We start from the raw sequence: 27,348 nt of genomic DNA on the forward strand, positions 1-27,348 counted from the left end.
CCCATCAGAAAGAAAATGTTGAAGTCAACTTAAAATATTCTCAATGACTTCCTTTCAATTTAGTATAAGGAAGCACTCTTCACCAAACAACCACTGTGCAACAGTGGAGGAAAAGGTAAAGGGAAAAAGAGGAAAGCTGAGGAGTTGGGGGAGAAAATGACAAATGTGTAAAAATTGTTCTGCTTGCATAACGGTTCTGGAAGCAACCACAGAAAAGCGAGTTTCAGATATGAAATTGCATTTGTTTATGAAGGAATTAATCTGTGAACAATGACAAAGTAAGAGTGTAACTAATAATGTCATTGTTCATTTTTAACTATATATTGGACTTTTATTAAACTGACAAATTAATTTTTATTTATCTGCTGGGCACAGTGAACAATATTCTCCAACTGTCCGAGATATGAAAGGTTTTCCCATAGACAGAGCTCTCAAGCAGAACATTCCTGCGGTTTCACACTTAGGCTCCAAGTTATGCTTCTTTTACACTCAAAGGAACACATCAGTATTTTTGTACCTATAGTCACTCAGTGAATTCTTTGATGCATGCTTTATTTTCAGTATGTTTTTTAAAATGGAAAAACAGAACTTACATGTGTGTTCCAATTTCTTTCACTTCATGGTGAATCACGTCATCAATACAACGGTCAGGCTTAAGTTCAGCCACTGCAGCATTAGAAGCTGACAAGTTTAAACGCTGAGAACTGGTCTGAAGATCAGCCTTTTTATAAAAGAAAGAAAGGTAAACAAAAATTCCCTGAAAACTATTTGGTAGCTTTGTGCTTTTTAAAACCCTCTTCCACTGAATATCAGAGGTTGTGGCACTGTTACAGAAATGGGGCTTGACTAGGCAATTCAGTGGCTGCAGCAAATACTGTAAACAAGTTTGCAGCTGAAATTTACCATACACCACAATCTCAATTTCAATCAACCCACCAGAGAGAAAAGGTTGAAGTCAACTTTAACCATTCTCAATGACTTCCTTTCAATCTAGTATAAGGAAGCACTCTTCACCAAATAGCCACAGTGCAACAGTGGAGGAAAGGGTAAAAGGGAAAAAGAGGAAAGCAGAGAAGTTGGGGGACAAAATGACAAATCTGAATTTTGCACCTAAATGGCTGCCATTTGTAATTACAAACACTTCTTGTTCATCTTAAAAAGTTCAATTAAAATTTCCCCCATTATCACAAAGAACAGAAAAAGGTCAGTTGGTCCGTCAAGCTCACTTTTTCTGGACAGAGCCATCATCTTTTCCAGCAAAACAATCGGCCAGCTCTTGAACTATTCCATTGACTTTGCCTCCATTGCCATAACAAATATCCTTTATCATCTTGTAGCTGATGTTCCACCTTTAACTTGACATAGTGCTCCGGATTAATATTTCTTCTACCCTCAGCTTCTTAAATAGCTATGTAAAGTCTTTCCGGGGAAAATAATGTTTTTCTCCTAAACATTTTCTATAATTCCATTCTCTGATTCTAGGAATCAGCCTCACGATCTTACACTATATTACTTCACAAAATTAGGATACTTAATCAAGATGCAAGATATAGATTTTGGGGAAGAGGCATCATAAATTTCTTTAGAAACTTGAGCTAGTTGGGGTGACTGGACCTCACTACATCTGTATTTAACTGTGAAAATGTATTGGCGATCAATTACTAGAGTTATTTTCATACAGGCAACCCTCAAGTTCATTGCTACCGATTGATTTACAACACTAGTTACTGATGCAAGATGGAACAGGGCTGTAGTTATCCAGTAACTGCCAGTAACATAACACTGAATTATGCAGTTCAAAATGTTTTCTCCAGACATTACCCAAGCCAGCAAAGACCTAACCTATAATTACACTTCTAAGTGCTTTGGATTCGAGAGGAAATAGTCCAAAAAATGTCAACCCTAGTGGCAATGCAGGAATGTGCTCATTCCCATCAGAAAAATTCATTTTATAGAAGAGAACAAAATGGAACATGCATGAAAACATTTTATGCAAGAAAATCATAACCACAATATAATAGCCTTACCTTAACCAAGATATCCTTAACAACTTGCACACTGTCATTATGTACACTGATGTAGCTTGAAAAGGTTTCACCCAAGAAAATATTCCTGCTCAAGACAAACATGAAATGATCGATATTTCTACACAATATAAGGTGAAAATAGCATAAACAAGCACATTAAAATATATGTACTGCAGCGATCAAAGCAGAAACTGTAGTAATATTTGAATATAATTGAACTTTTAGAAGTCAGTTTATTTCAGAACAGAACACAGGAATGGTCCTTATGAAAATGTCTGCTACTTTTAGCTCCTCTTATTATATCTGTACTTGATTCCAATGTAAAATCACTGCTCTGCCATCATGTGGCAAATGAGAATTTGCACCAACAGCACTTTTTGTTAACAACAATCCATCCCACTGTGGCTCAATGGGCTAAATCAATGAGTTCAGCATGTAGACGAGACAAGGCAAAACACCCAAACCCTGGTCTGTACTGAGTTAGCTGATTTTAGACATTAGTACCAACCCTCACCCTGGCAAAAGACCCACCTGCTGGTTTACACATGAATAGCAGTCATTGGGATGACTGGTGTCAGGAAATTAAAGCTGCTAAGCCCTTGCCAAGCTCTTGGGAGTGGAGGAAGGGAGGAGGAAAAATAGGGACGGAGTTTCCTGTTTGCAATTATAAACATCAAAACATACGTACTTTGTAATAAGTAAAAATACAGCTTTCATTTATTTAAAAAGTGCTAATTAAATTCAGAGGTCCTTGCTGTATAACCCATCACTGGAGCTTGAAAGTATGTAAAAAAAGAACCACAACCAAATTCCAGCAATGATCCTATTCTAAATTCATGGTTAAATCAATCCTCCCGTCATTCAGATTTTTCTTCATTGCTTTGCAAGATAATATGCAACAAATCGTGTCCCCAAGGTGAGGGAGCAGAGAATTCTGCATCTTAGACATCAACGCCAAGTGACATAACGCATGTCAACAATGTTTAATGCGGTGCTTTTGTAAACAAACAATGAGTTAACAGATACCGCGCCCTTCTGGCCATTTTTCTTGAAGTGTACTCCAAAATCATCACCAAAAGCCAGATCAAATGTTATTTGTCTGGTGATTGCTCATAAGTACAAAACAGTTACTCCTTGATGCACCAAAGCACTAAAGAACTGAGTGCCCACTAAATACTAAAAGATCTTCCGACACTGATCACGATACACTTGTACCACAAAGAAAGCATTTCCACAGGCGTTCCAGGTGAAAATCAACAATGATAGTCATTACCCCCTCCAAAGAAACACATACTCCTGCAGAGGGGAATAATTGTTCAAGCACCTGAATTTTATTCCTATAGATTATATACATTCTTCACACAACAACTAATCAACTACAATTTGTATTATTAAAATTTGCTCACAATTTTATCATTAATACCGACTGTATAGTATTCTGATAACAGGAGAGGTATGTACTTTACAGGCCATCCAGATAGAGCCACAAGACTGACACATAGCATCAAACATGATAGCCCAGAACAGAAACGAACAGGCTTTTCAACCCTGAATGGAGGAGATGGGATGGGGTGGCAAGGCAGAAAGAACAAATAAGCGACCACCATGGAAAATTAAACCTAGAACACCACTTCAAATTAAAAAGTGTCAATAAAATAAAGGGACACAGTTTCGAATGGGCTAAAGTCAAATTTATGACGGATGTCCAAAAGCCTTCAAACAGAATGATCAATAAATAAAACAGACTTCTTAGTAGGGTAATGAGGAGAAAGAAAATCCTCAAAACATTTGGCACAGCACGGTGGCACAGTGGGATGCTTTTTTGGAGAGTCGGTGCAGACTCAATAGGCCTGACGGCCTCTTTCTGTACTGTGGGGATTCTAGGAAAATCTGCAAAGGTTAAAACACTAGCAATTCGCCTGAAAGAATTGTCCTTTAGAATTCTGTTTCCACCCTCCCAGAAAGATAATTTCACAATATTCTCCCATTTCCTTAACCATTTTTGTTCAGCACTTAGTGGGGTGGGAAAGAGGAGTGAAGAGAGTAGAAATGAAAGGCATGTGTACCTGAATAACAGAACATATGCAAATGATTGAGGAATTCTTACCCAAAGTTCTGAGGGAGAGTCAGCATTTCCCCCAACATAAAGGTCTCTGCCCCTTTAACTGTAGACGGATCATCCTTCATAAGTTGACTGAAAAGATCTCCTGCAGTAAAAAAAAGTCATTAATTGGCACTTGCTTCCAGAATATATTTTTATATTAACTGAATGTTTTTGACAAAGAAACTTTTTTTAAAATACAAAGATTTGGGAAAGAGACCTTTCCAACGTTTGAAAAAGTTAGATTTGAAAGACAAATTAACATGGGAAGAGGTAAAGATTTGAATGGTCAATTTTGGAGTCAGTAGATGGTCTTCAATTTCACATGAATAGGTATGAGGGAGCAAAACAAAGTCGGAGAGTGGCCTCAATGCTTTTCAGTTGGACAATCTGGCCTACTCAATTAGGCAGTAGAGAATTCAGTGAGTGGGCACTGCAATGCTGCTTGGGATAGAGACATTGAGTGTACAGTTGTGAGGAGGAGCAGGAGTGATTGTGAAGTGGTGTTGGTGGGGGAGGAAGAAGAAAATGATTGAAGGATGCAGAGCAGCAGATACGGGCACTGATAAGAACATGGTTGTAAAAACATTGTACACTAAATGATGGCTCAGGTGGGCATGCTGCCATTGCATACATCAGGCAGTCGGGAGTAAGCTGATCGGAGGGAACAGCTGACCAGTAGTTACAACTGGCTTTCCCCAAAGAGAGCTACGTTATTTTGATGAATAAAGGGTTAATTTCAGTGCTACAGATGTTATACAGATAAGGCGGTCATCTAGGTGGGCAGTGATGGTATGCAAACAGCTGTGTAGTTGAAATTAATACTTGCATACACTCACTCTTCCACTGTCGCAGGTGGTGTAACAAGTAATACACTTGAAGAACAGGACATTTTCTCACACATGGGATTTGGAATTATTAGAACTGTACGGAGAGAATACTGTGGATAGCAGGTCCTGAGAGTAACAGTTCAGGAAGGAGCCTATGTCACAAAGGTGGTTACACAAAATAAACTTTTAGCTTAATAGGAAAATTCACGCCTTTGTTTGTGCTGCAAGATTAGAACTCCACACTGTACAGTTCCTGCAAGCGGAAACTGGAGCTCTAGTGCTAAACTCTGGATTGACATCCAGTGGAGTACTCAGGATCGGTGTTATAGATGGAGTCCAGTATCATCAGAACGGCTGCAACCAGCAGCCTAAAAGCAAACAAGGCAAGCAGATTTCTGTTCTGTTTAGACTAACTGTTTTTAGCAGAAATGGATGGTTTCAAAGTACACCACAAAATGGCATTATGGACTTCACTCTGTGCTTGCCTGATACTTTCTGGGTGATGTGCATATGCAAGGTATTATTTTATATATTTTTTTAAAAATCAATATTTGCAAAGCCAGTAAAATAGGTTTGCTATGAAGGGCTCTGTTTTTGTCATACGTGGGTCAAGCCAGCACTACCCAAGATTCTAGTACAAGGAGACAACTGAATTTTGTGCATGTAGAATACCTGAACATCAAAGAATAGAAATAAATATTTTAAAACTCTTAGGTCAGAAAAAGACTGTCTCTGGAAAAGCAATTAACAGTTAACCCTCAGTTTAGATTTTAACAGCATCTTCACTGCAGTGTTAATACTGTGTGATGTGTAGTGCTGCATGTTAACATTTTTGATCATCTAAAATAATTCTAAAGAATTATCCAAACTCACCAGGCAGGTCTCTATCTTCACAGGTCACTGGCAGGTTGGTAAACAATGTCGGCTTGGTTAGTCGCATCACTATAATATGAAATGAGGAAAGAATTATAGAATGGGATCAAAATGACCAGTTCAAAAATATTAGTCAAAAATCAAACAGTTATAATACTGATCGTATTAATTTAACAATGTATCAACTACTGTTAAAACATCAACATAGAGTATTATTGAACACTGGAACAAGAGCTGGCCATTCAGCCCTTTGTTCTGTCATTTAATTAAATCCTGACTGATCAGTACTTCAACACCAAGTTCCTGCTTCCATCATATCTCAAAAGCTTTATCCAACGAAAATCCAAACAGCAAATCTTTTGTAAATTATGAATATTTTTCAGTTTATAAAATTTAATTGGAGAAATTTTAAACACATTTTTCAGAAGTGGTATGAAGTCACATTATTATTTAACTATTGTGGTGCTGCTACAAATGTACTGTCCTTGGAAATCCACACAAATGGTTTGACATGTTCCTTCATAACACTGGAAGTCACTGAGTTTGCTATAGCATCTTGCTGCATTTCCATTTCTAACAGTCAACATGCGGACAACAGTGAAATGCTTCCGTCCCAACTGATTGTTTTACCTACCCCTCCTGAGTTCATGTAACATCCTAACTATGTTAGGGGTCATGGGTTTTAAACAAGAAGAAAAGATGTGGTTTGCACACATTAATTCAAAATAACAAGGTTTATTGAGGAACTGTTGCCTGTTGCTGCTACAGAGTAGAAAATGAAACTACAACAGGAGCCTGTGAAACACCCCCAGGACATCACCATCAAATCATGTGACCAACTCAAAGCAATCATGCAACCATTTAAATATATAACAGTTCCATAGAATCCCGAGAACCACTGAATCCCTACAGTGCAGGAGGCGGCCATTTGGCCCATCGACTCTGCACCTACTCTCCGAAAGAGCATTTTACCCAGGCCCATCTCTCCACCCTATCCCAAGCCCCATGCATTTACATATCAACCAGGAAACGCTAGACAGGATTCTAAAGAATGAGGTTCTTCTCATTCCATTAAGGTATAGCTAATCTCTGAAGATAATGATCAAGGCCAATGGCTTACAGTGACTAATTAAGTGACATTCCTTTTTTACACAAAATTCCTCTAGTTCTAACCAGTCTTGGGAATCATGTCCTGTCATTTTATTGATTACAGCACTGGTGTACTCTACGTGGGTACATTGTAGTGGTTATGTTACTGGATTAATAATCTACAGAACGTGATTTCAAATCCATACCACCATGCTACCATGGCCATATGTGAACTTGAGTTCCTTTTGGAGAAAAACATAGGCAAAAAGTTAAAAGTTGATATCGTTAAATGGGACCAAAAGGCTGCTGGATTATGGTAAAAATCCAACTGGGTTACTAATGCCCATTAGAGGAGGAAATCCATCTTCTTGCCAAATTGGCCTTTATGTGACTCCAGTCCCACAAACGTGGTTGACTCTTAACTCCACTTTGTAGTGGCCAAGAAAGCCACTCAAACCATGTCATGCACTGCAGCATTTCATAGTGCAGGAGGCTATTTGGCCCACTGAGTCTTCACCGACTTTTTGATGAAGTATTTTACCCAGGCCCTATCCCAGCAACACCACATATTTACCCCGCTAATCCCCCTAACCTACACATCTCGGACACTTGAAGGGCAATTTAGCATTGTCAATCCACCTACCCTGCACACCTTTGGACTGTGGGTGGAAACTGGAGCACCCAGAGGAAATCCACGTAGACACGGGGAGAATGTGCAAACTCCACACAGACTGTCACCCAAGGCTGGAATTGAGCCTGGCGCCAAGGCAACAGTGCTAACCACATATAAGGCAGTCCACCACCTACTCAAAGCAACTAAAGATGGAGAATAAATGCCTATATCAAAAATGTGACATTATAAAAATAGTGCGATGTAACCATGGAACACCACACCCTTAGTGTGGAGCATCACTTTAAAAAACTAACGGGAAAACTGAAATTACGCACACAAAGTCAAGTCATCCCATCATGGCTATACCAGTACAGATGAACAGCTAAATTTGAAGAACTAAAATTCCCATTTCCCTGCTGTTTTCCCCCTAGATCCTGTGCTGTTTAAATGGGTTTTCAAATTCCTAAAAATTGTGTCGTAATGAAAAATGTTGACTTTGCATTTTTGACAAAACACCTTGGTGGTAAAGAGAGACGGAGATTGTAACTTAAAAGGTTAAAGTTTAAGTAAGTTTATTTGTGTCACAAGTAGGTTTACAATAGCACTGCAATGAAGTTACTGTGAAAATCCCCTAGTCGCCACACTCCGGCACCTGTTCAGGTACACTGAAGGAGAATTTAGCATGGCCAATGCACCTAACCAGCACATCTTTTGGACTGGAGGAGGAAACCAGAGCACCCGGAGAAAATCCACGCAGACACGGGGAGAACGTGCAGACTCCGCACAGACAGTGACCCAAGGCCTTGAATTGAACCCAGGTCCCTAGCGCTATGAAGCAGCAGAGCAAACTACTGTGCCACCATGCCACGCACAACTTCCTTGACCATAACCTTAAATCACAGATAGTACTGGTAAGTGTAACATAACACAGAAAATAACATCTTCAGTGATGACACCCTCCATTGCATAGTGTGAAGTACTAATGCGCCAACAATAAGACATCTAGTAGCCCAAAACTGCAATCAGAATAATTTACCAATACTGTATGTAAATTCATGGTCAATTATGCATCCCTTACTCTTTCATCACTAATCCTAGTTTAATGGAGAGTAGAAGGCCCTTCAAACTGGGCTTTAGGGAAAGGAAAGCAATTTTTGTCATCTGGAATATACTAAGTTTTGAAACTTCATGCGAGTCATGATTTGGCCATCATGCTTTCACTTTCATACCCAAATGTTGATGTTGAAGTGCAACCAAGGTTCACTAGACTGGTTTCTGGGATGAATAGATTGTCCTATAAGGAGAGATTAAGGAGACTGGCTCCACATTCCCTGGGGTTTAAAAGAATGAGAAAGGCCAAGAAGAGGGCCCTGAGAAAACAGAGCTGAGCCTTCACCTTCTCAGTCCACCATCTTCATCTGCAGCAAATGCGACAGGCGCTGCCACATCGGAGTGCAGCTCCTGAGCCACACAAGTTGATGCTTAATATAGTTGACCACTATGGCACAAACCATCACTTAACAAGACAGATGGCTGCCATTGAAGAATGAGGGATGATCCATTGAAACATATAAAATTCTTAAAGGGCTTGACATGTTAAATGCCAAGAAAGAGTTTCCCTAACCAGGGAATCTAGACCAAGAGCTCTCAGTCTCAGAATAAGATGTTATCCACTTCGGGCAGAGATGAGAAGACATTTCTTCATTTAAATGATTGTGAATCTTTGGAAATCCAGGAGAGCTGTGGCTACTCAGTCATTGATTAGATTTATATTTAAAACAGAGGTTGAATAGGTACAAAAGGTATTAAAGAGACATGGGATAGTGCAAAGAGGTGGAATTGCAATAATCATGGCTGACCGTCCATGATGGAGCAGACTCAGAGCAGAACTGCCTTCTCCTGTTCCTATCATGTTACTCTTTTAAATCGAAGTGCTGTTAAGTTTTGTCTCACTTGCTTTACTGTGCCTTCAAAGCTCAGCTTACAACTCTGGATGGGCGTCTCTCTAAATGTGATGAGAAAAATTAGCCTGCGACTCTGACTAAATTCCTCCTTCAACCCATGTGCTTATCTTGAACACCAGTCATGACCCTGCCTTCCCTAATCTATTTCCCATCCAAATCTGTGAACTCAGCTTAAAAGAGCAAAAAAGGAAAAATAGCATAGTAAACCAAAGACATAACCAAAAATTGTAAAATGTGAGGTGTCACCAACATAAAGGCACAACTGATTGACTGAACAAACTTGGGTAACAAACTCTTTCATGCTTTGCATACACTAGCTTGGGTACATTGATGACTAGATTGGTGCAACAGTCAATTTACTCCACCATATCTCTCTGTTGTTACTGAAGTCATCTAAATAATGGACTTGGAAGTTGCTTTCAGGGATGAAGTGACAGCATCTCAAAGAAAATCATCCATAAAGATCTAGCAATCTGTGGCATGAATTTCACCTTTTTTTAAAGTCAGATAACTCTGCCACAAGTCAAGCGGATCTTCTGGGGTCCAACAACAGTGATATCATCAAGCCAATCACACTGAAACATTCTCAGACTGATGATCCTTCAATTTGAATTAATTTTTGAGAGACTAAAAACAACTTGGGACAAACAAAGGGCTTTAAGGTAGAAGCTGACGTCAAACTTTAAAAACGTTTTAAAATATGAAGTGTATGATGAGAAACCTGACATTTCACAATTATAAAATTAGTTTCCCACGGTCAGAGATTTTTCAGCAGTAAGTATAAAGTTAGTACATTGTTAAACAGATGTATTTTTATAAGGCTTTTTATGAGACCATGAGTAAGTTTCCATCAGCTCAGTAATTTTTGGATTTCAGGCTGTGGATGCGGCTTGGATACATCAGTTGCACACACCATGGAGATGTCTGCACTTAACCACACATCTGTCAGTTTCAGAGGAGCAATGACACTGATCATTGAAGTCATAATTACTGCAAAATGCAAACCATTAAATTTCACTTACTGTGAATAAAAACAGCTGTTGATTGGGGAAAAGGGAGCTGTACCATTGGAACAGCCTTCACTTGAACCACGTGGAATCAGTGTCGAGGCAAATCATACACAAAGACACAAGAGATAGGAGGAGTAAACCACGTGGCCCATTGAACCTGCTCCTTCATTCAATACAATCATAACTGATCTTTAGCTTCATGCCTGCCCCCCATATCTCTTGATTCCCTCAGAAACCAAAATTTGACAGTCCCAGCCTTAAATGTATTCAATGATGCAGCATCCACAATCCACTGGGGTAGGAAACTCCAAGGATTAACAGCCCAGAATTCAGAAATTTCTAACCTCAGTGCAAAATGATATCCCTCTCATCCCAAGACTATGCTCTCCTGTTCTAAATTCCCCAGCCCAGGGAAACAACTTGTGTCTACCCTATCAATCCCTTTCAGATTCTTTAATCTTTCATTCTCCTCAACTAAAGAGAATATTGACTCAATTTATTCAATCTCTCATCATAGGGCAACCCTTTCACCCTAGGGACCAACTTAGTGAACCTTTGCTGAACTCTCTCCAACATAAGTATACCCTTCCTTGAATGTGGAGACCAAAATGGCACACACTATTCTAGCTGTGGTCTCACCAAAGCCCCACATAATTGTTGCAAGACTTCTGTATTCTTGTACTCCAAACCCCTTGCAAGAAAGGCCAACATGTCACTGCCTTCCCAATTGCTTTCTGTACCTACATGCTAACTTGTGCAAAAATATCCCAAGTCTCTGAGCAAACTTCCACGTGTTTCACAGCTTTTAAAAATTATTCTGATTTTCTGTTCTTACAACCAAAGTGCTTATCACATTTCTCCACATTAAATTCTTTCTGCCATTACTTTGCCCAGTTAACCTGTCCATACCCGTGTCCTCCTCAACTTAATTTCCCTAGCTTTGCATCAGCAAACTTAGACACATTACTCTGTCTCTGTTTAAGTCATTAATATGAATGGCATACAGCTGAGCTTCCAGTACTGATCCGTGCAGCTCTCCGTTCATCACAGCCTTTCAGTTTGAGAATTTCCCTTTTATGCCTACTCTTTGCTTCCTGTCTGTTAACCAATTCTTCACCCATGCTAATATGCTCAAACTCTTGCCCATTAATCTTTTGTCTGGTGCCTTATCAAATGCCTTTTGGCATTTAACTACAGTTTTAGAGGACTTTAAGTAAAACAATGGGGGTGGAAGGTGCATGAGAGAGGAGATTTGGAAGAGTAAATGAGAAAGGATGAGGCACTTGTGCTGGATGGCAATAATGACCGGAGTGTGACAAGAAGGGACAGTATTTACAAACAGGGGTGCACCAGCTAAGGTGCTGCACCTTACGCTGGTGCACCCATACGCTACAGAAAAGGATGTCCAGAGGCATGGTACATTGGGGAAACCATGCAGACGCTACGACAACAGACGAATGAACACCGCTCGACAATCAGCAGACAAGACTGTTCTCTTCCTGTGGGGGAGCACTTCAGCAGTCACAGGCATTCAGCCTCTGATCTTCGGGTAAGCGTTCTCCAAGGCAGCCTTCACGACACACGACAGCACAGAGTCGCTGAGCAGAAACTGATAGCCAAGTTCCGCACACATGAGGACGGCCTCAAGCAGGATCTTGGGTTCATGTCACACTATCAGTAACCCCCACAGCTTGCCTCCTGGATTTCCAGAATCTCACTGGCTGTCCTGACTGGAGACAGTCACATTCTCTGTATCTTTAAGACCTGGTTGGCAGTGGAGGTTTGCATTCTAATCAGTATTCTGTAACTTGATTTTGTGTCTGTATGCCCTGTTTGAGAGCAGATATCCACCCCATCTGATCATAGAATCATAGAAACCCTACAGTGCAGAAGGAGGCCATTTGGCCCATCGAGTCTGCACCGACCACAATCCCACCCAGGCCCTACCCCCACATATTTTACCCACTAATCCCTCTAACCTACGCATCTCAGGACTCTAAGGGGCAATTTTTTTTTAACCTGGCCAATCAACCTAACCCGCACATCTTTGGACTGTGGGAGGAAACCGGAGCACCCGGAGGAAACCCACGCAGACACGAGGAGAATGTGCAAACTCCACACAGACAGTGACCCGAGCCGGGAATCGAACCCGGGACCCTGGAGCTGTGAAGCAGCAGTGCTAACCACTGTGCTACCGTGCCGCCCACTGAAGGAGCAGCGCTCCGAAAGCTAATGGCATTTGCTACCAAATAAACCTGTTGGACTTTAACCTGTTGTTAAAACTGTGTGCACCAGCTAAGGCCAGAGTAGGGAAAATTGGTAAGAATTTAAAGCTTTTTATCCGAATACACAAGCATTTACAACAAGATGGATGAATTCATGGCACAAACAGAAGTAAATATCTGTTAAGAATTACAGAGACATGGTTGGAAATCGACCATGGCTGGAGGTCAAGGGTATTTGACATTTCACACAGGATGAAAGGAAAATGTGATGGTAAAGAATAAATCAGTAGCCATGAAAAAATATCTTGGTTCAGGGGTGGAAGTACAAATAGCAAAGTCACTGGTGAGAATAGTTTTTAGGTCCCCCAAGAGTAGCTACACTGTAGGACAGAGTTTAAATCGAGAAATAATGGAGGTTTGTAAAAAAGGTATAATAACCAAGGGAAACTTTAATCTTCATATAGATTGAACAAATCAAATTGGCAAAAGTAACCAGGAGGATGAATTCATAGGTTATATTAGAAGGTTTCTTAGAACAATATGCTCTGGAACCAACCAGGCAACAAGGTATTTTAAACCTGATAATGTGGAATGAGACAGCATTAATCTATGATCTCATAGTAAAGGATCCTCTCGTTAAAAGTTAGTATAACATAATGAATTTTACATTCAGTGCAAGGGTGAGAAATGTGGGTCTAAAACTAGAATATTAAACTTAAATACAGGCAATTACAATAGTATGAGAACAGTTGACCAAAGTACACTAGTTACAGTAGAGAAGCTATGGCAACCATTTAACAAGATATTTCATAATTGTAACAAAATCCCTGTATAATTGAAGAAAGATTTCCTTATTCTTATACACTAATCCTCTTACAACAAAGGCTAACATGCCAATCGCTTGAGAAAGAAAGACTATGAGAATGATGTACCATCTGTGGCTAATTAAAGAGGATGAGGGTATCAACAAAGACATACAATGCCAGGCTAAAAGATTGGGTACGTTTTTGTAGGAGCATTTTCAGAGCCTATGTATTATGCTGGCTTTCACGTAGGGGATTTCCCCTCAACTAACACAAAGACTCATGGAGACAGTACTCTGGTAAAAGATGTTCTTTATTTTTCCAAGCTTGGTCAGCTTACGAAGGAGAGCGATTTGGGGCAGTTCCAAATCAACTCTGAAATGACATTACTCTTTAGTCCTGCAATTATACAATTTTCAAAAGCTATTTGCCCACCCCAACTGGGTATGAGACAATTATATGTATAGATTATGTACCTTGGCCAATAACATCTGCTCCTGGGTGGCTTGGGACTGTGTGATCATCTCGTGGATCTTACTCAGTCTCCTGATGTTTACCAGACCTCCTTATCCAGTGTCCTTGGTTCAATGTGTATCCCATTCATAAGGGCTGTCTGGAGACTACTGACAAGAATTGTTTTCCCCTTTGCTCAACAGCAGTATCGTTTTAAGGAATGTGATTCTTTTTACTTAATTACGCCCCATCATACCTTACGAGCATTATGTTGTTAACAAAGATATATTCTTTGTTATAAACAGAATGTTTTCAAAATTACAGGTCTAAATTCTCTGATATGGTGGTTATACGTGCCTCTATGCAAGCAGTATATTTCAGGTGCTTTATAACTCTTTCTGTATCTTATCTGATCTTATCTAACCTGATCTGCTGATCTTTGGTCCCAAGCCATTCTGAATCTCCTTACAGCTTTAGAAACCAGTAAAGGATGACAAGGAGAGAGAAATTAGAGCACAAGAGTAAACTAGCAAGTGTAAAAACAGAAATAAAAGTACAAGCATATAAAAAAGGAAGTAAGTAGCTAAAGCTAGCACAGGTACCAAACCCCTTATCCAGGAAGTTCAGGACCAGATGTGTGCCAAATTTGGGGATTTTATGGATCTTGGCTCCTGGGCCGAGCATGCATTTGTTATAAAAAATAAATAATAAGGGTTTTATTCAAAATGCTACCCAGAGTGCCAACTTCAAATGTAACCATGTTTGTTCAGATACAAAGATAGGTAGGAGGATGATACAAAGTCTGCAATGGGATGTAGATAGGTTAATTGAGTCAGCAAAAAATTGACAGGAATACAATGTAGGAAAATGTGAGGTTAAATTTGGCAGGAGGAATTGAAAAGCAGATTATTTAAATGGCGAGATATACTGCAAAGGGTGTCCTTGTACTTGAATCCAAAAGCTTAGCATGCAGTGATTAGGAAGGCAAATGGAATGTTGACCTTTATTGCAAGGGGGATAGAGTATAGAAGTATGGAAGTCTTGCTACAACTGTATGAGCATTGGTGAAATCACAGAGTACTACATTCAATTTTGGTCTCCTTACTTCATAGAAACCCATAGAAACCCTACAGTGCAGAAGGAGGCCATTCGGCCCATCGAGTCTGCACCGACCACAATCCCACCCAGGCCCTACCCCCACTTTTACCCACTAATCCCTCTAACCTACACATCCCAGGACACTAAGGGGCAATTTTTTAACCTGGCCAATCAACCTAACCCGCACATCTTTGGACTGTGGGAGGAAACCGGAGCACCCGGAGGAAACCCACGCAGACACGAGGAGAATGTGCAAACTCCACACAGACAGTGACCCGAGCCGGGAATCGAACCCGGGACCTTGGAGCTGTGAAGCAGTAGTGCTAACCACTGTGCTACCGTGCCGCCCTTGAGAGATGTACGTGCATTGGAAGCAATTCACTAGGCTGAATCCTTGAATAAAGGAGTTGTTTTATGAGGAAAGATTGAATAGGTTGGTTCTATGCTTATTGGAGTTTAGAAGAATGAAGGGTGATCTTATTGAAACATACTGTTCAGAGGAGCCTTGGCAGGATGAGAGGATGTATCCCCCTCATGGGGGAATCTAGAACCGGGGATATCGTTTAAAAACAAAAGGGGTCTCCAGGTTCAGACAAATAAATCTTCTCTCAGAGGGTTGATGGTCTTTGGAATTGTCTACCAGAGAGAGAAGTGGTAGCTGTACTGTTGAATATATTAAAGGCTATGTTGGATAGATTTTCGATCTACAAGGGAGTCAAGGGTCATGGGGGGGGTGGTTATTATTCATCACCTCAGGTAACAACATTGTGGTCTCAGGCACTATGTATGTGAAGCACAGGGCTACCATGAAAAAAAAAAGCAGTGCTTTGATTTGGAGTTGCAGTATCAATTAAAGCAAGGTGCAAAAGGATCATCTGAACACTTAAATCTGCTAATATCCCAAATGGTAAGAATTTTTGCCTGGCATTTTGAACTATTTATTTTTTGCACGTGTCTTATGAAGTCATTAGGGGAGTGGTAGCTTTCAAGTACATACAAGTTGGAAGGGGGAGAATTCTCCCATCCCGCATGCCACAGGAAATGTAGCGGGGGCAGACCACGCAAAGGTCCATTGACCTCGGGCGGGATTCTCTGGTTTTTGGGCAGCTGGAGAATCCCACCCAAGATTTTTTGCCAAATGTAGAGGAAAAATGTACAAGACATGTAGTCATTAGACAGTTTTGGCAAAATCATTTGATCCAATTTTTTTAAATTATGGCAAAAAAGGTAATTTCCCATTAATAACCTACTAAGGGGAAAACTAGGCACATAGAGCTTTGAAATGAGGTCATAAATTATAGACTATAAGAAGCTGCTCTTACTTATCCTTAAAATTTGTAGCAAGTTAATATGCAACCCACTTGACCTAGAAAAGTTAAGGTACAAGAGAAGAATGAATCTAAAACAAGGAGCTCTGTCCTAAGTTCTGTAATGTGAGTCCATGCAGATTTAAAAATTGACTACATGAAATTTAACAGTTCAACATGATGCACTTCTTCTAAATTCAGGTAATAAAGACAAATATGGTATATTTTAAATATTTATTTCCAGTGCATTTGTACATTTTATATACAAATCATGATCCATGCGAGATTAACTTGGACAATTCTTATTTGCATAAGTACATATCTCCATTACAATTTTGCTTTATCCCTCCTCCCCTCCCTTGCTAAAATTGAAAGAATTAAAATACGTTGCTGTGCCAAAGCACTTTTCACTATGGAATGGCACTGTAGTTCACAAGGTTTGCATCATCTGGGTGACCCATCTTTCTGGCTAACTGAAATTTTCCAGTTATGGTTGCCAGATTTAATGGATGATTATTGACTTGTGCCTGTCACAGAGTGACCATCAGATGCAGTCTGATATACCAAAGATTGCAGTGAAGAAAATCTCATCTGTAATCTTCAAGTTCTGATCAAATAATTTTCAGAAGTAAAATTGCCATTAAATGCTATATTATGCTTAAAAAGCTATTTAAGTCAGAAATGTTCACCCCTGGAGATCAAAATCCCTCCCCTCCATTTCAGACATGTGAACTTTTAGTTACATAACTAATGATGTTCAGTTAACATCATCGTAACACAATTTTAATATCTACTGCTACCATGGTGAATACTTAACATGAAGCAATCATACCTATCATTTGCAGAAGGTTTAAACTGGTTACAATACCTTCAGCTGTCACTCTCACCTCATGCTGGTAGATAGCATCACAGCAGCAGCACCCCTATGAAGCATTGATGGAAGTATCAACTCTTCAAACAAGAGCTTACACAGCAAGTGCTAACAGTCAAATCAACTGTGGAATCATAGAATTCCTCCAGGCGAAGGAGGACGCCATTCAGCCCATTGAGTCTGCACTGACTCTGACAGTGTATCTTACCCAAGCCCTTTCCCCTGCCTCACCCCCTTAACGCCACACTTTTACCATGGCTAATCCATCTAAGCTACACCTCTTGGGACACTAAGGGGCAATTTATCATGGCCAATCCACCTAAACTGTACACCTTTGGACTGTGGGAGGAAACTGGAGCACCCAGACGAAACCCATGTAGACATGGGAAGATTGTGCAAACTCCACACAGTCATCCAGGCAGGAACTGAAACCCAGGTCCCTGGCTCCATGAGGCAGCAGTGCCAACCACTGTGCTGCCTGAAAGGGCATAATCAAGCTAGATCTTGTCTAATGTCCACAGTCTGTTCCTCTACACACATTTTCAGCTAAGATCGCTGGATAGTGATCAGAAGCAAGAGCTGAGCTATAGCTTTCTTTCCTTTCACACCCAGGGATGCTGAAGTCAAATGTAACACCATGACCCCTGCCCTGACTAAAATGGCTAACTCAAGTAATCAAATAAAACTTGACCTTCCATTTCTTAATGGCACAATGCCATACTGACCACTGACTGCAGGGAACATCCCATAGAACAACATTATAGAAAATAAATTCTAGTACAGATATTGATGGATCAGTATAGGAAGCACATTCTTCACCTTTATCATTCGCATACATTTTAAAATCTCTGGAAACAGAAAAGAATGTCCCATTTAAAATCACCTTTCCTCTTTCATACTAAGAAAAAGTCTTGCATTTATATAATGCCTTTCACGACCTCAGGACATATTAATGTGCTTCACAGCACATCAAAGGCTTTTGAAGCGTAGTCACTGAATTAAACTTGTAGGAAATACTTTGTACAGGAAGGTATCACAAACTGCAATGTGATATCAGTTTTCAAGTGATATTAACTGAGGACTTGACCACAACATAGGAAAGAACTCTCCATTTTTCCTTCAAAGGGCCATGGAATCTTCCCCAGATGGTTTAACATCTCATTAAAAACACAGCACTTTCACTAGAACAGCACACCCTCAGTACTGCACCAAGATGTTGGTCTAGATTTTGTGCTCAAATCTCTCAAATGGGACTTGGACAACCTCCTATCTTAGATGAGAGTGCAACCCCTGAGCTAAGGCTAACACCCAAGTATGCTAAAGACCTCACCGATAAGTGGTTCTGAAAGACAATCCACTCATTTATCAAAATTACATTTAAATCTATATTGTTTAAAGTCCACAGACAATAACAAGGAATTCATAAATGTCAATGTTGTTTTCCTTCTGAAATAACATTTCGCATAGCTACAAGTTATAAATTAAACCATGTCTATGTACAAGCAAATTGATTTTACCTGAAAGATTTAATATTTGTTTAATCAAATTACCAACATATTCGCAGCAGACAATATCACAGAAAATCCATATTTGACCAAGTTGTCTATGCATTTTGGCATTACAACCTGGAAGGTGACCATGTTTGACAACACTGTTCAGTTTAGCCCAGATCTCCTCCAGCTGCTGAGTACTGCAATTGGACTGATCAATGACCCACTTTGCCCTTTGAAAAGAATGCAACTGGAGTTTTTCCTTGATGGTTTGAAGTCTTTGACTGACTGCCAAAGTGCTTGGTCCCCTTATTCTGCTGTATCCTGCAATACTCCAAGACCGTTCTGATTTGGATTCCTCATTTGTAACTCCGCAGTGTAAACTTGGAATTTCTGGAAGAAATTCTGCAGCAGCTACCTGAGTAAGAGGGCCAACCCTCTGCAGGTTTGCAGAAAATTCCAGAAGATCCTCTGTGCAGTCATAATTTTGAGCTTTTGCTTTGAATTCTATCTCAACCAAATATTTTTCAATTCTTTTTGCTTCTTCATTTGAAATAGTTGGAGGACATTTCTGAGGCTTCACTGGTAAACTTTGCAGATTATTTGGAAACAATGGTATGAATCTTGGTGGAGTTCTTTGCGGGAAGTCTTCTAGCAATCTTTTAGCAATTTTCAGTACATCAGGGGAACAGTCTTGATTAGGCCTATAATGGACCACCAACTCCATATAAATGATTCCTCTGGGCAACAAGCAGCTGTCTCAGCTCAAATCCCTGGGAGTCAATGAACATTAGCAAGGTTTTCTCCTTAATACTGTCATAATTGCAAATTCAAAGTCATTCAGAATGAAGTGATTTGTCACTGACTGCTTCCTTCAACAGTTTAGAAGCAGCATAATATTGGGATGCAGCAGTCTATCACCTTCAGGAAGCGCTACCCTGCAGAAATAAACGTCATTGAATATTTGTCTTATAGGCAATTCTTCAACTAAAACAGCAATGCAGCTTTTAAAAATTCATCTTGGAATCTGCTTCAAAAAGAGTGACATTTTGCCATCATTTCAGGTCTTCACGCAGACAGTATCCCAACTTAATTCTGCCACTTTGTACTCACTTTGATATATGTGCAAAACTATCAATGTCATACTCTATTTTTGGGAGATAAGAGAAGAAAGCACTAGATGTCAGCATTGGTTCAGTGGTACTTCTTTTGCATCAGTCAGAAGCGCATAGTCTGCAGTCCCACTCCTGAGGCCTGAACACAGAATCCAAGCTGAACCACAGTGCAATACTAGTATACCCCATTTAAAGCATGTTCCAATCTTGTGTTTTTGTTTTAGCAAGTTTGTAAATTAGGGATGCTTCCCAAATGCCATTTTCATTTTAACATGGTTACTGTGCATGGTTAAACAAAAAACAATCCGCAACTTCCCTGCACTGATCCTCCCATTTGCCACCTCACTGTGAGCAAGGGCAGACGGGAGATGGGAAGTAGCCAGCAGGAGGGATATCAATATAATTAGCAAGTTAAGAGTTAGTAAGAGAATCAAAACAAGAGACAGAAAATGCTGGAAAATCTCAACAGGTTTGACAGCATTTGTGGAGAGAGAATAGAGACAACATTGAGAGTCTGGATGGCCCTTCATCAGATCTCTAATTACTAAGAGAAGGCTTGGGCCAGTTAGGTTCAAGACATCCAATAGGTTTTTCACATTAAAAATACAGAAATGTAATCCACCATTATTACATGTAACCTTTTGTTTAGCATGCCATTTTTTTAGGAACACATCAGGCCTACTAAACGAGGGATAACTGTAATGCTGCATTATCAGATGTGGTGCCTTTCAGAAGAGGTACCCTTAGCTAGATGTTAAAGATCCCATAGAAGAGTCAGGAAGTACTTCTGGTGTCCTGGCCACTATTTATCCCTCAACAAACAGATAATTAGCCATTTTGCTGTTGTTTTTGGGACTTTGCTGTGCATAAATTGGCTGCCACATTTCCAGCATTTTTCGTTGTACAGCGCTTTGGACATCCCAAGGTCACAAAAATCACTGTATAAATTAAATCCTTTTCTCTTTATATCGGAAAAATTGTAAATGTGCAATGCCATTGGGCAGTCATCATCTAGGCTTATATCTAATATATCAAACAAATCGAAAGTACAACTCAGCTGCTACTTGTCTGGCTGTAGGGGCTGAATGACCTATTTCCACCCCGACTTCATACATTCATTTTAAAACATTGTATTTTGCTGGGTATCAACAAGTCAGTGGTATGATGCTGCCTGTTTTCTTTGAAAAGAACATATTGATGATAAAACTCAACCAAATAGAAGCTTGGCCATTACTGGGACAACTGCATCAAAAGCTCCAGTAATTAATTATATGCATCATGGTTCTTCTACATTTCAGTATAAAACAAAAAGGGGAGATGCAGCATGCACCATTAGAGATGTAGCTATAAACTGGTCATAACTGAGAATTAAATATTCCAAGTTATTACATCTTTAGAAAGGATAGGAAAACACAGCAGAGGGAGGTTAGTCATATTAAGTAAAAACACTATTACAGTATTCATGAGGGGATATAGGTACGAAAGCAACCAGCAGAGACTTGTTAGAATTGAGGAAGAAGAGAGGACTTAAACTATAACGACAGTTGACTATGGACCTTTTGATAGCCTTAATGAAGACTTTAAAGGGGCTTTTAGCAGATGGAAAGTTGTTTCAATGCAATACTTTAATTTGCACACAAGTTGGGAAGAGCAGAGAAGTTCAATTCAAAAAGGTAGCAAGTTTCTTGAATGCATTTCCAGAGCAATGTGCTTTAAAATCAACAAGCGGACACGCCATACTAGGTTTAGTGATGAATAATGAACCAGAGTTAGATAAATAACCCCTTATTGTTGGATTAACAGTGATCATATGATCAAATTCAATGTCAGGTTTGAAAAGAAGAAATTTAATAGTGATATGGCTAACTTTAACAGATTGGGACAGAAACAGATGACAGCAAATAATCAAAACTTAAACTATTGATGAACGGGCGAAAGTGCTCCAAAATAATTTTTGTTTAATACAGGCATAATTCAGACCCCTAAAGGGGAAAGAACTCTACTTACCAAATTAAAACAGCCATGTTCAACAAGAGGCGAGACAAGTACACATATGTAAAGAATAGCATAAATCCAGGGGACTGGGCGAAAAATAAAGAACAAAGGAAAACAAAAAAAAAGTAAAAACTGCACAAAAAGTGTTCTTAAGATATCAAGATTAACAAATAGTTGTTACAATTATATTAAAAGGCAAGAGCAACGTGGGCCCTTTAAAAACAGATAGTGGCAATATTGCAGTTGAGAATAAGGAAAAGATAGACTTGAATTACTTTGTGCCGGTCTTCAAAGCAGAAGAAAATAACATACCTCACATCCCAGGAAAATTACTACTGAATCAAAGAATGAAATTCACCGAATGTTAAAGTAAGAAAATAACATTAAAATAAATAATGATACTAAAGGCTGACAAATCTCCAGAATCGAATGGTTCCCATCCAAGGGCTTTTAAAGGGAGTATTGCAGATGCTTTAATCATAATCTTCCAAGTGTCCACGATCAGGAATGGCCTTTTTAGTTTGGAAAATTGCCAATGTAGCTCCATTATATAAGAAAGGTGCGAGAGCGAGGCCAGAGAATTATAGAATTGGTTAGTCTAACATCTGTAATACGGAAGTTATTTGAATCTCTAATTAAGAACAGAGACATTAATGGTCCTGTGAAAGAAATCTAAGCTGATTAGACATATTTGTAAAGGGTAGGTCTAAATTAAATAATTTAAGTAACTAAAATAGTCAGGAGAAAGTTTGTGGATACAGTGCATAGTGTATAGAGGCTTTAAACTGAAATTAAAGCTCTGAGTGAAGGCAAATTATGGACCTGGTCCAGAGGTTGATTAGGCAGCTGAAGGGAGAGAATAAGGATGAAGAGTATGTACTCAAATTGGAAAGAAGTGACTGGTGTCCCAAAAATCTCTGTGCTGGAGGCTCAACTATTCTCTATATTTGCAATAATGGCACTGCATAATCGCAGGGTGGCACGCAACGTTGCCTCACAGCACCAGGGACCCGGGTTTGATTCCGGCCTTGGTTGACTGTGTGAAGATTGCATGTTCCCTCCATTTCTGCGTGGGTTTCCTCCAGGTGGTCCGGTTTCTTCCTACAGTCCAAAGATGTGCAGATTAGGTCAATTAGCCATGCTAAATTGCCCCTTAGTTGTCCCAAGATGTGTAGGTTAGGTGGATTAATCATGGCAAATGCACAGGGTTACAGGGATAGGACGGAAGGGAGGGCTCTTTCAGAGAGTCAGTGTGGACTCGATGGGCCTCCTTTGGCACTGTAGGATTGTATGGTTCTATGGTTAGTGATTTCAATTCTATTTACTGAAACGTTTCTATTTTAAATTCTACCCATTTCTTTTCACTGCGATGGTTTTCCCAAAGAAGTAGATAGATGCAGAGAGAGATGAATCACATCTCACTGTGACAAAGCACACAGATAAATGAAAATATGAAACTGCTAGCCAGCTTTGTCAAAATTAAAGCAAGGTAGTTGATTAGTTAAACCTGACACTAAAATGATGAAATCATCAACAACTAGCATTGGCAGCACAGTGACACAATGGTTAGCACTGCTGCATCACAGCTCCAGGGTCCCAGGTTTGATTCCCGGCTTGATCACTGTCTGTGCAGTGTCTGCATGTTCTCCTCGTGTCTGCGTGGGTTTCCTCCGGGTGCTCCGGTTTCGTCCCACAATCTGAAAGACGTGCTGGTTAGACGCATTGACCATGCTAAATTTTCCTTTGGTGTACCCGAACAGGTGTCAGAGTGTGGCAACTAGGGGATTTTCAGGGTAATTTCATTGCAGTGCTAATGTAAGCCTACTTGTGACACTAATAAATAAACTTAAACTTATATAGCACTGTTAGCATGGTAATTGTTCCAAGGGTCTCCATAGGAATGTTATCAAATAAAATTGGACATCCAGCCCCATATGATATATGATAGATAGGTGTAAAGAGCACCTTAAAGGAGAAGGGAGAGACAGGAGGTTTGGAGAATACTCTAGAGATTAGGGTTTTGCAGCAGAAGATATAGGCCAAAATTTTACCGCCCTGCCTGCCACAGAATCGGAGTGGGCAAGTCTATCAGCACCTTTAGGTTTGTACTCCAGTGCAGTATTGAAATATGTTGCAACAGTTTAAGAAGGCAGCACAAGACCACTATCTCGAGGGAAATTAGGGATTATTAATGCTGGTCTAGCCAGTGACAGCCACACCCCATGAATGAATGTGGAATTTTTCACAACCACCTGAATCATCAAAACAGAACCTTTGGTCAATTTCCCAGGCAAACAAGCCTGACAATGCAACATATTTCAACATATTTCAATACTGCACTGGAGTACAAACCTAAAGGTGCTGATAGACTTGGTGCTTTTGTTTGAAGCAAAACATAAATTCTGGATATTTCAATTTGAGGAGAAATATAATTTTCTTTCCTTCGCCACATATTGATGACTCACGTAACATGCTTTTTGAGACTTTAAAACAAGTAGATTAGTTTAAAATAAGGACCACAGTGTGCTTTACATATACCAAAGTTATCACAATGTGCCTCACTTGTATATCATACAAAGGTATTGTCTGTATAAGCACATATGATCATTTCTGAACATTATAGATTTAAACTGTATTTGTGTGTTTTCTTGTCAGCTTTGGCCAACAAGCAATTTACCCCTTAACATAACGAGAAATAAGTTTAATTAGACAGACCACATTCGTTTGGAACAATGAAGCACGGGGGGGGGGGGGGTTTGACCAATGAATTCCTAATTTTGCTGGAAAAAATAAAGTGTATTAATGTCATTGAAGCATCCAACTTGGATGACAGGTGGGACAGAAGGATCAAATCTTTAGAAATGTATACCTGGTCTACATGTGATGCAAGGTCAGGGAGAAATTGGAATCCTCCGACCATCTCTCTCCCAATGCGTTGGTCAAATAAAGAACGTCTTTAACCGCATACTGTCTTTTGCAAGTCTTTGTGTTTGCTGAGATTGACTGAACACATGTGGGACGCCCCGAGAAAATCCCCTTGCATAAGGGTATAGTTCTTCAGTTGTCAGAAGCCCCATTACAAAGGCTTTCAAACGTTTCTTCACAGGTAACCCTTCTAAACATTGATGGATGCCCAAGAACGCTTTGCAAGTTTCAGCACACTCCCAACAACCTATCCTCAGCTCCAAAAGTTCCAACTATATAAGAGTGATATAACTGGCAAAAACTGTAACCAATAGCAACTGAAATGTACTAGAAAAAGTCAAATACAGAAAAAGAAAATTTGTCTGATCACAGCATTGGATGTCCAACCCTAAACAGGTAGCTTTCACCAGTCCAAAAAATTATTCCATAGTACCTTCCCCAAAGGGACATTCTTCACAGTGAATGTTGGCAAATTAACAACCAAGTCTTAACCTGTCCTCTTCCAACATCCATACAAAGAAGTTAAAAGCAAATTACTGCAAAATGCTGGAATCTGAAACAAAATCAGGAATTGTTGGAAAATCTCAGCAGGTCTGACAGAATCTGTGGAGAGAAGAGAGCTAACGTTTCGAGTCTGGATGATACTTTGTCAGAGTAAACTCTTCATTCTCTACTTTAGGGGAAGTAGCACCAATTCTATCTTTCCTTAAGCTCTTCCTAAACTCAGTGCATATCTAATATCGGTATAAATGCTAAGTGGTGGAACATAAAATATTTACCTTGTGAGATTAGCAAAGTCCCAGATTTAATTAAAGTTTGAGACCAAAGCTGGCTAACCTAACGGGCGACATGGTAGTACAGTGGTTAGCACTGCTGCTTCACAACACCAGGGACCAAGGTTCAATTCCCGGCTTGGTCTGTGTGGAGTTGCACGTTCTCCCCACATCTGCATTCCTCCGGGTGCTCCAGTTTCCTCCCACATTCTGAAAGATGTGCTGGTTAGGTGCATTGACCCGAACAGGTGCCGGACTGTGGCGACTAGGGGAATTTCACTGTAACTTCATTGCGGTGTTACTTGTGACCGATAAATAAATTTAACTTTATTCTGAGCAACGCTGAAGTTGCAAAGTATGTAACTGGACTTGTAAGTTGCAAACTGGACAAGTTGCAAAGTAAGTAACTGGACACAAAGTAATCCTCATTCATGGGCTCGGTTAGAACTCGGAAAACATTACCTAGTAGGAATAGCAATACTTTAATTGTGAGAAATTGCATTTATAGTTTGTGCTCACTAATGGGTATGTTGTCAGTCCTCGAGAACGAAACCTACTTTGAGTACCTAATTGTCGTAAGAAGTTTAACAACACCAGGTTAAAGTCCAACAGGTTTATTTGGTAGCTACCAAATTTGGCCACCAAATAAACCTGTTGGACTTTAACCTGGTGTTGATAAACTTCTTACTGTGTTTACCCCAGTCCAACGCCGGCATCTCCACATCATACCTAATTGTCAGCAACAATCAAAGCTGGACTCACTGCAAAGCAGTGTTCACAAGAACTCCCCATAGAAACGGGAATCGCTGGTAAAGTCATTGACCCTACACGCCCAGAGTCGAGTCTCGAGAGAGAGAGGGTGTGCCCGTTCCGGGGAGGAGGACTTTGGGATTCTGGTTTCGGATGCAGTTCCCTGTTTACCTGTAAACATCCTCTCAGTGCCCACAATGAAACAGAGCGAGCGCACCCTCCCGCCCGCCCCAAAACCCATGGAGAGCGAGCTGAAAGGTGAACCCAGAGAGTGGCACCTCCCCTGGGGAGACCCGCGGACTCCGGGCCGGCAGCGCCATGCCGCTCCCGCTCCTTACCTTTCAGCGCCAGCAGATGCTCCTGTTTGGGCTGATTCACGTCCATCTTCACCGCTCAGCTCCCAACCCGCATGCGCCAACCACCCGACGGGCCCCGATATGAATCAAAATAGCAACCAGGGCGAGCGATCTCGAAACGCAGATTGCTCTGAGCTCCCAGAGCCTGCTGTAAGTCTGCCCATCACTCAATCAATAAACCCACAACGCTTCTCTCTTCAGAGATTACATTTAATCGATGCTTTAAAAAAATGTTTGCCAGCAAATTGCTTAATTTCAATAATATTGCATATGCCATAGAAAATTATAACGCACAGCTTCCTATACTTTATGACTTCCAGTGACTACAGCTATGACTGTAACACTACATTTTGCACCCTCTCCTTTCCTTCTCCCCTATGTACTCTATGAACGGTATGCTTTGGCTGCATAGCGCACAAGAAATAATTCTTTTAGCTGTATCCCAATACATGTGACAATAATAAATCAAATTTTAATAATGCAATGATTTTAAAAGGAAAAACACAAGTATTTTGATTATTTCAGTGAGATCATAATGGCACACAAATGAAATACACAAAACATTGGCTATACTACCCACTAAAATCACATTTCTTAAATTATACTTTTATATCATAACTATACAGCAGCTGTAACACAGTGGCACAGTGGTTAGCACTGCTGCCTCACAGCACCAGAGA

General features: G+C 40.1%; 2 protein-coding genes across 8 annotated transcripts in view; both read right to left on the reverse strand.

The window, feature by feature from the left end:
- The window catches only part of trappc13 (trafficking protein particle complex subunit 13), a 59,847-nt gene extending 33,104 nt beyond the window's left edge, over positions 1-26,743 (reverse strand). For 3 of the 7 annotated variants that reach the window (XM_078218098.1, XM_078218088.1, XM_078218134.1), the window contains exons 1-5: positions 26,651-26,723; positions 5,832-5,900; positions 4,135-4,234; positions 2,028-2,112; positions 594-721 (exon numbers count right to left, since the gene is read on the reverse strand). In XM_078218098.1, the coding sequence (XP_078074224.1) occupies positions 594-721; positions 2,028-2,112; positions 4,135-4,234; positions 5,832-5,900; positions 26,651-26,696 (428 nt within the window). In that variant the 5' untranslated portion in view covers positions 26,697-26,723. Of the gene's footprint in view, positions 1-593; positions 722-2,027; positions 2,113-4,134; positions 4,235-5,831; positions 5,901-21,876; positions 21,951-26,650 lie in introns of all 7 variants that reach the window. The other 4 variants (XM_078218125.1, XM_078218114.1, XM_078218078.1 and 1 more) reach the window with 3 other exon arrangements.
- Positions 18,596-19,601, reverse strand: shld3 (shieldin complex subunit 3). The gene has a single exon (XM_078218146.1). The coding sequence runs from the start codon at positions 19,479-19,481 to the stop codon at positions 18,732-18,734; it is 750 nt and encodes a 249-aa protein (XP_078074272.1). The 5' UTR covers positions 19,482-19,601; the 3' UTR covers positions 18,596-18,731.
- Positions 26,744-27,348: the final 605 nt, after the last annotated feature.

Source organism: Mustelus asterias, chromosome 1 (genome assembly GCF_964213995.1).
Source record: "Mustelus asterias chromosome 1, sMusAst1.hap1.1, whole genome shotgun sequence".
Classification (NCBI taxonomy): domain Eukaryota; kingdom Metazoa; phylum Chordata; class Chondrichthyes; order Carcharhiniformes; family Triakidae; genus Mustelus; species Mustelus asterias.